Source organism: Leucoraja erinacea, chromosome 17 (assembly GCF_028641065.1).
Source record: "Leucoraja erinacea ecotype New England chromosome 17, Leri_hhj_1, whole genome shotgun sequence".
NCBI lineage: Eukaryota > Metazoa > Chordata > Chondrichthyes > Rajiformes > Rajidae > Leucoraja > Leucoraja erinaceus.
In genome coordinates, this window is record NC_073393.1 from 5004157 (window position 1) to 5013645 (window position 9489).

The 9489-nt window shown below is 47.7% G+C and overlaps 1 protein-coding gene and 1 pseudogene across 1 annotated transcript; both read left to right on the plus strand.

The window, feature by feature from the left end:
- LOC129705494 (nucleotide-binding oligomerization domain-containing protein 2-like) overlaps positions 1-430 on the plus strand; it is a 10761-nt pseudogene extending 10331 nt beyond the window's left edge.
- Positions 431-1877: 1447 nt separating this feature from the next.
- Positions 1878-6083, plus strand: LOC129705495 (protein naked cuticle homolog 1-like; the record flags this gene model as incomplete). Its single annotated transcript, XM_055649083.1, has 2 exons — positions 1878-2019; positions 3705-6083. Coding segments are annotated over 2 exons (735 nt in total), but the record flags the coding sequence as incomplete, so codon positions are not given.
- Positions 6084-9489: the final 3406 nt, after the last annotated feature.

Sequence of the window (9489 nt, forward strand, 5' to 3'; positions counted from 1 at the left end):
TTTTTGTCCTGCTGGGGTTCCCCATCCCATCTCCCTGGAAACCAGGTGGGGGGATGTTTAGTAGTAGATCGCTGACTATCCGGCCTTGGGAGCAGTAGCAACGGGATTACATGGGACCCCGTGCAGGGGGGAACTCCACCCACTGACCTGGCCTGGAAGTCTATAGATACGTGATCATTGAACAATGAGGTGTGTGGGAGTGTGTGTTGCCCAGGGGAATAATTAACCAACATTCATGCCAGCGCTCGCAATTTTAATTTTGCAATTGCCTCGCTTGTGAGAACCGTGTCAACTCAGAGCTTGAAAACTAAATCCTCGTTCTCCTTGTCCGTCTGTACATGCTAGCATCCGTGGACAAAGGCTGACAGCAAAAAGTGTGGAGGAGTTCAACGAACACAGAGACGAAATCGCGCCCGCCTCTTCCTCGTAAGCAATGCGATGAAACGTCTCAATCGACAAGTGCCATCCGGATTCTTGCAGTGTGTTCAATGAATGGGAGTTTGATAGTGTCCATTGCTTGAAATTCAACCCACTAAAGAGTTCAGTAATCAGTTTCCCACATCTCAATTCATTTTATTTTAGCCTACGAATTAGATTATACAATTGGAAAAATATTCACAGGTGATTTCCAGATCGGAAGTGTGTCTAATTATATCTTCATCTACTCAATGAAGGCGGTCCTCTCTCTCTGTCTCTCTCTGTCTCTCTCTGTCTCTCTCTGTCTCTCTCTGTCTCTCTCTGTCTCTCTCTGTCTCTCTCTGTCTGTCTCTCTCTCTCTCTCTCTCTCTCTTTCTTTCTTTCTCCCTCTCCATCTCCCTCTTTCTCTCTCCTCCTCTCTCTCTCTCTTTCCCTGTCTCACCACCTCTGTCTGTGTGCGTGTGTGTGTCTCTCTCTCTCTCTCTCTCTCTCTGTCTCTCTCACTCCCCGTCTCTCTCTCGCTGTCTCTGTCTGTCTGTCTCCATTCTCTCTGTGTCTCTCTGTCTGTGTCTCCGTGAAGAAGCACATTTCCACGTGTGTGTGGGAGAGACGCAGCATTTGTTGGTTGTGGGAGCTGTGCAAACACTCAGCATCATATCCGATTCAGATTCAATTTTAATTTTTTATTGTCATTGTCAGTGTACAGTACAGAGACAACAAAATGCATTTAGCATCTCCCTGGAAGAGCGACATAGCAAACGATTTGAATAAATAATAATAAGTGTCCGGGGGGGTGGTGGTGATTGGCAGTCACCGAGGTACGTTGTTGAGTAGAGTGACAGCCGCCTGAAAGAAGCTGTTCCTCGACCTGCTGGTTCGGCAACGGAGAGACCTGTAGCGCCTCCCGGATGGTAGGAGGGTAAACAGTCCATGGTTGGGGTGAGAGCAGTCCTTGGCGATGCTGAGCGCCCTCCGCAGACAGCGCTTGCTTTGGACAGACTCAATGGAGGGGAGCGAGGAACCGGTGATGCGTTGGGCAATTTTCACCACCCTCCGCAATGCCTTCCGGTCGGAGACAGAGCAGTTGCCATACCATACTGTGATGCAGTTGGTAAGGATGCTCTCGATGGTGCAGCGGTAGAAGTTCACCAGGATCTGTGGAGACAGATGGACCTTCTTCAGTCTCCTCAGGAAGAAGAGACGCTGGTGAGCCTTCTTGATCAGAGTAGAGGTATTGTGGGTCCAAGAGAGGTCATCGGAGATGTTGACTCCCAGGAACCTGAAGCTAGAAACACGTTCTAGCTTCAGGTTAATCTCAGCATTATATCATTATGATAGTGTTCTGAATGGCATTTACTTTTTATATAATAGACCGGGTGTGTGTCCTAAACATCACAGTGCATGTCGGGGCTTCAGGTACAGAGATGTGCCTCATGTGGTCTGTACGTCACTAACCTCCTCTCTCTCACAGACGCCACAACAGCGACCAGCATCCCCAGCACAACACCTGCGCTCAGCATTGTCTGGATGACAACACAGAGAGGAGAAACCACTACCTTGACTTGGCAGGGATAGAAAACTACACCTCAAAATTTGGACCAGGTATATTAGACGATAGACAATGGGTGCAGGAGTAGGCCATTCGGCCCTTCGAGCCAGCACCGCCATTCAATGTGGCCCGTTCCTGCCTTCTCCCCATATCCCCTGACTCCACTATCTTTAAGAGCCCTATCTAGTTCTCTCTTGAAAGTATCCAGAGAACCGGCCTCCACCGCCCTCTGAGGCAGAGAATTCCACAGATTCACAACTCACCGGGTGAAAAAGTTTTTCCTCATCTCAGTCCTAAATGGCTTACCCCTTATTCTTAAACTGTGTGGCCCCTGGTTCTGGACTCAACCCAACATCGGGAAAACATTTTCTGCATCTACCCTGTCCAACCCTTTAAGAGTTCAGTTTAATTTAGTTTCGATATACAGCGTGGAAACAGGCCCTTCGGCCCGCCGAGTCCGTGCCGGCCACCGATCACCCGTACACTAGTTCTATCTGGGGCACTGGGGACAATTCACAGAAGCCAATTAACCTACAATCCCGCACGCCTTTAGAGTGTGGCCTCCCGCGGTCACCGCTTGATCTCCGTGCCACGGGGTGCCGGCTGCAGCCAGCATCGCCATCCTCTCTACCAGCGGCGCCACGATGCCACCCTTGGTTCAATACCAGCAATGTATCAACTCTGAAGAAGGGTCCCAACCCGTAACGTCACGCTTCCCATTTTCTCCAGAGATGCTGCCTGATCCGCTGAGTTACTCCAGCACTTTGTGTCTATCTTCGGTGCAAACCAACATCTGCTGTAACTTTTTATTTCATCATACTCAGCACTCTGCCCCAGAATATAAACTTGGCTATTTGTTTGATGAATATCGTTTCATAGAGTGATACAGGGTGGAAACAGGCCCTTCGGCCCAACTTGCCCACACCAGCCAACATGTCCCAGCTACACCAGTCCCACCTGCCTGCGTTTGGTCCCTATCCCTCCAAACCTGTCCTATCCATGTACCCGTCTAACTGTTTCTTAAATGTTAGGGTAATCCCAGCCTCAACTACCTCCTCTGGCAGCTCGTTCCATACACCCACCATCCTTTGTGTTAAAAAGTTACCCCTCAGATTCCTATTAAATCTTTTCCCATTCACCTTAAACCTAGAGAAACTCAGCGGGTGCAGCAGCATCTATGGAGCGAAGGAAATAGGCAACGTTTCGGGACGAAACGTTGCCTATTTCCTTCGCTCCATAGATGCTGCTGCACCCGCTGAGTTTCTCCAGCTTTTTTGTGTAACCTTCGATTCTCCAGCATCTGCAGTTCCCTCTTAAACACCTTAAACCTATGTCCTCTGGTCCTCGATTCCCCTACACTGGGCAAGAGACTCTGTGCATCTACCCGATCTATTCCTCTCATGATTTTATACACCTCTATAAGATCCACCCCTCATCCACCTGTACTCCAAGGACTAGAGACCCAGCCTGCTCAACCTCTCCCTGTAGTTCAGACCCTCGAGTCCTGGCAACATCCTCGTAAATCATCTCTGTACCCCTCCATCCTGCTCAGTTCGGTTTATTGTCACGCGTACGGAGTTACAGTGAAAACTTTACTGATCCGACGAAGGGTCTCGAAGCCGAAATGTCGCCCGTTCCTTCTCGTCAGAGATGCTGCCTGTCCCGCCGAGCGACTCCGGCATTTTGTATCCACCTTCGACTTTACTTGCCGACTAACGTACGCGTCCGTCTCAAGCAGGTTCAACTCCAGCGGCCTCCAGGAAGGAGAACCAGGCGAGGGTTTGGCAGCAAGCCAGATCGCGCTCCCATGAGCCGGACGCATCGCACGGCCACCACAGGCGATCGCAACCCATCGACCCCGGACACAGCCATCCTCCCGCACACAGCAGGGCGGTGGAACTGCAGCAACGACTGCGCAGCCAGGACAGCGCCAAGCATTCGGTTAAATCGCCCAAGGCTCCGGGTAAAGTCGCCGCGGCGGGAGCGGCCGGCAAGGTGGGAAGGAGCAAATCCTCGCAGGGTCCTCACGTGCCGACGGCATCCACTCCCGCGGCAGCGGCGGCAGCGGCCGGCCCGGGTATCCCGTGTCCACCGGCGCAGCTCGCCCCGCAGCATCCGCCGGGCCACAGGAAGCACCGGCAGAAGGCCAGGGAGGCCCAGCAAGCCTACAAGACCTTCCAGCCCTCGCCGCGGGTGGCCGAGCAGGAGCACGTGAAGGACCTGCCGTCACTCCTGCTCTACGACGGACATGTTGGCCGCATGATCCAGAGACACGAACACCACCACCACCATGAACACCACCACCACTACCACCACTTCTACCAGACATGAACTGGGCCGGAAACCACTGCATCCAATTCTGAAAGACTGCGTTTTTTGTGACCACTAAACTAGACAGTATTGTTAATGATAGTTAAATATAAGATGAGCAGATCGTAACTTTCGACCATGAAATCTAATGAAGTGACACTAAAAGACTTAAGAACAGCTGACTACCTCCAGTTTTAAACCAGATTTTATTTTACTTGGCCTGTTAAATGAGTCACAAGGGGTTTTACTGTTCTGGATTACTTGTTACCTGTTTGGGTTGTCCACAATTTCTGTGATTTATCAACTGTGTTAAGATTGGCATTAAGCCACATTTGCCAGCTCTTCAGTTAGCGTAAGACGAGGTTGGTTTTATATTTTGTTGTGGACTTCAAACCTTGTTTCGAATTTTTGAAGGGTTAGGGTTCCTAGAAGAAAGGAATTATGACGCTGGTGGACATTAGTGCCGATATCTGTGTCTGCGTTTATTTGTGCAGGAGGGAACTGCAGATGCTGGTTTACACCGAAGACAGACACAAAATGCTGGAGTAACTCAGCGGGACAGGCGGCATCTCTGAAGAGAAGGAATGGGTGACATTTCTGGCCAACACCCTTCTTCAGTCTCAATAGACAATGGACAATAGGTGCAGGAGTAGGCCATTCGGCCCTTCGAGCCAGCACCGCCATTCAATGTGATCATGGCTGATCATCCCCAATCAGTACCCCGTTCCTGCCTTCTCCCCATATCCCCTGACTCTGCTATTTTTAAGAGCCCTATCTAGCTCCCTCTTGAAAGTATCCTGAGAACCTGCCTCCACTGCCCCCTGAGGCAGAGAAATCCACAGACTCACCACTCTCTGTGAGAAAAAGTGTTTCCTCGTCTCCGTTCTAAATGGCAAACTCCTTATTCTTAAACCGTGGCCCCTGGTTCTGGACTCCCCCAACATCGGGAACATGTTTCCTGCCTCTAGCGTGTCCAAACCCTTAACAATCTTATATGTTTCAATGAGATCCCCTCTCATCCTTCAAAACTCCAGAGTGTACAAGCCCAGGCGCTCCATTCTCTCAGCATATTACAGTCCCGCCATCCCAGGAATTAACCTTGTAAACCTACGCTGCACTCCCTCAATAGCAACAATGCCCTTCCTCAAATTAGGGGACCAAAACTGCACACAATACTCCAGGTGTGGTCTCACTAGGCCTCTGTACAACTGCAGAAGGACCTCTTTGCTCCTATATTCAAATCCTCTTGTTATAAAGGCCAACATGCCATTCGCTTTCTTCACTGCCTGCTGTACGTGCATGCTTACTTTCATAGACTGATGTACAAGGACCCCTAGATCCCATTGTACTTCCCCTTTTCCCAACTTGACGCCATTTAGATGGTAATCTGCCTCCCTGTTTTTGCTACCAAAGTGGATAACCTCACATTTATCCGCATTAAACTTCATTTGCCATGCATCTGCCCACTCCCCCAACCTGACCCCGTCACACTGCATTCTCATAGTCTCTACTCAAAACATCACCTATTCCATCTATCCTGAGATGCTGTCTGTCCCGCTGAGTTACTGCAGTTTTCTGTGTCTATCATCTGAGTATATTTGTTGCTTAAATTAGGCAACTTCTGAAAAATGATCGAATTGAATGTTTTGGAACTGAACTTGCGTTTTAGTTCTTTTTGGGCGCTCAAAACTGTGTTGTATCTCCCCCAGGTTCACTTCATTCTAACTACATACTTACATTGAGTGAATTAACTAACCTACACCTTGGATATAAGTTCCAACTTCCTGCATCAATAACTTATTTTATTGCAGATCTGAGGTTTATACGGGCATAAGTTCAAGGAGCAGAATTAGGCCATTCGGCCCATCAAGTCTACTCCTCCATTCAATCATGGCTGATCTATCTCTCCCTCCTGGCCCCATTCTCCTGCCTTCCCCCCCCCCCCCCCCATATCCCCTGACACTCATACTAATCAAGAACCAATCAATCTCCGCCTTAAAAATATCCATTGACTCAGCCTCCACTATAAATTCCAGTGATTCACCGCCCTCTGATTAAAGAAATTCCTCCTCACTTCCTTTCCAAAGGTATGTCCTTTTATTCTGAGGCTAGGGGAATGGGGAGAAGGCAGGAATGGGGTACTGATTGGGGATGATCAGCCATGATCACATTGAATGGCGGTGCTGGCTCGAAGGGCTGAATGGCCTACTCCTGCACCTATTGTCTACTGTCTATTGTCTCCTTCCTAAAGGAATGTCCTATTATTCTGAGGCTGTGACCTCTGGTCCGAGACTCTCCCACTAGTGGAAACATCCTCTCCGCATCCACTCTATCCAGGCCTTTCACTATTCATCTACCAAAATATATTTAGTGGTATCACTCCTGTACGCAGTGCAAACTATGTGTGACTGGTGTGCCTATGCAAGTAAACCTTGATATTGTTCCCAAATTTGGCAATCCAGTACCAACTGTGGGTAGCCATTGTGCGTTAGACCTTGTATAATGTGACAAAGCATCTCAGATGTAGGACAGACTTTACACTTCGAGAGGCTGGCAAGTCTATAATTTTATCTCAGGTGGATTTTCTCTTAAACTGTGGTTTGAATATTTTTTGTTTTTGTTTTGGAAAGACTTTTGTCAGTTCTGTTGGCAGTCGGCTTCTGTGTGAAGGACGGGACGTGATGTAGCGTACGCTCTTCCTGGTTTTGAAGTAGTTCTCTGTAAAAGCTATGAAATGGCCTCGGAGTCGATGCGGGGGCAAGATACCTTACCCCACGAGGGTGACGTCCTGGATTCTGGGTGAGGTGGGCGTGGTGAGTTTGTTGCACAAATGGAAGGAGGTCCCGGTGATTCTATGGACCCTATTTTGAGCTCTGTCGTAAAGGAATCCTGAAAAACCACTTGATGCTGATGAGGACGAACTGCTCAAGCCCTTTCACTCAGCAATAACGATATCAATGCAAAAAAAAAGTCATCTTAATTCTTAAGAAGTTAATAGATTTTAGTTGTTGCCGTACAGAAAACAGGAGAGAGAATGAAAGCAAATTTGGCCTTGTGTCTCGGTGACGTTTCTGCTGCCCGTGCGGAGTTTGCGCGTTCTCCCCGTGGCTGCACGGGTTTCCTCCGGGCGCTCCGGTTCCCTGCCACACCCCGAAGACGTGCGGGTTTCAAGGTTAATTGGCTCGACATAAGTGTGAAATTGTCGGGGAGTGGATGAGAAAGTGGGATTACGTAGATCGGGTGTGAGCGGGGTGATCGATGGTCGGCGCGGACTCGGTGGGCCGAAGGGGCCTGTTTACACGCTGCATCTCTAAAATGCAAACAAATTGTTATAGAAGGAACTGCAGATGCTGGAAAATCGAAGGTACACAAAAATGCTGGAGAAACTCAGCGGGTGCAGCAGCATCTATGGAGCGAAGGAAATAGGCAACGTTTCGGCCCGAAACCCTTCTGGAAATAGACAACGTTTCGGGCCGAAACCCGGAAGGGTTTCGTCCCGAAACGTTGCCTATTTCCTTCGCTCCATAGATGCTGCTGCACCCGCTGAGTTTCTCCAGCATTTTTGTGTTCTTTCGATTTTGGTCTGAAGAAGGTTTTTGGCCCGAAACGTTGCCTATTTCCTTCGCTCCATAGATGCTGCTGCACCCGCTGAGTTTCTCCAGCATTTTTGTGTTCTTTCGATTTTGGTCTGAAGAAGGGTTTTGGCCCGAAACGTTGCCTATTTCCTTCGCTCCATAGATGCTGCTGCACCCGCTGAGTTTCTCCAGCGTTTTTGTGTACCAACAAATTGTTAAAATTGGTTGCAGCAATTAGCCCATTGATTTTAAATCAGGTATTAGTAGACGGTTACCACAGGGAGATCACGTGTATTTCTAGTTGTAATATATCACGGAGGACTCTCTTTTTGTAGCTAAATCTTTGGACAAATATACAAATGGTAACGGATAGCCCGGAATGAAGCCCGTGTTCCCCAATGCTTCCAAGTGATCAAGTGGTCCATTACTGTGTGGCTTGGACTACGTTTCGCATCTGTGAAAACCATATGTGGCCAGTGGCGGACTGGCCAGGGAGTCAGTGGGCCCCTGATGAAGTGGGCCCTCTTTGTCTCCTGGCAACCAATATTTTTAGACCCAGTCTGCCACTGAATATGGGACAATGTCTTTCTCGGACAGTTATATCGTTGCTGAAGGACCATCGAAGAAGATGTTTTAAGATTGTGCCATGCCTAGTCAAAGCATCAATCTTGTAGAAAATGCATTGGAAAAAAAACAACACATATTCAGGATACTTTTTGAAATTAATGAAGAAATTCAGAGGCCAGGAAACCGTGTTTCATTAACTTGGGCTCAGACGGAACTGAATCTTGTTAGGTATGTTCAGAATGCTGCTCGTTTTGCCGTCGAGACCCTCGAAATATACTTTGTATTTATGGAATATATATTGGACTGAGAAATCACAGCATATTAGCTCTATGTGTCCTAGTGTTATAATTATTAGTAACCCTGTGTTATCAACGGTTTGATACACTCATGACCCATCATTAATATATCTTACACGTTTGTGTACATTCCCAATGTATATCATGTCTTCTGACCGCCACGTATAAGAACAGTATTTAAATTTAAATTTGTATTTACATATTGTACCATTCAGATGTAAATCTACTTATTTTACACAGTTCATTTTGTTCCCTTCTGAAAGCACGTTTTTATTTTTCCGCAGTATCCTTAATTGAATATATCTGCCGGTCTTTTGTATAGTATATATAGATGGTTTTGACTAAATGCTTTATTTATTTAATCGTAAACTTGTGCCAACAGAAAACCCCTTTTCATTAAAGGTAAACTAGTCAATTATATTAAAAAGGAACGTGTGTCTGTGAGATTATTTGTTTTGTAAAATGTTGCGATTAATGGTTTTACAGCGAAGGTTTCAATGGTGCATTTTTTTTGTCACATGTGCAATTGCCGAGTTACACACCCAGATGTTGAGTATAGGAGCAGGGAGGTTCTACTGCAGTTGTACAGGGTCTTGGTGAGACCACACCTGGAGTATTGCGTACAGTTTTGGTCTCCTAATCTGAGGAAAGACATTCTTGCCATAGAGGGAGTGCAGAGAAGGTTCACCAGACTGATTCCTGGGATGGCAGGACTTTCATATGAAAAAAGACTGGATAGACTCGGCTTGTACTCGCTAGAATTTAGAAGATTGAG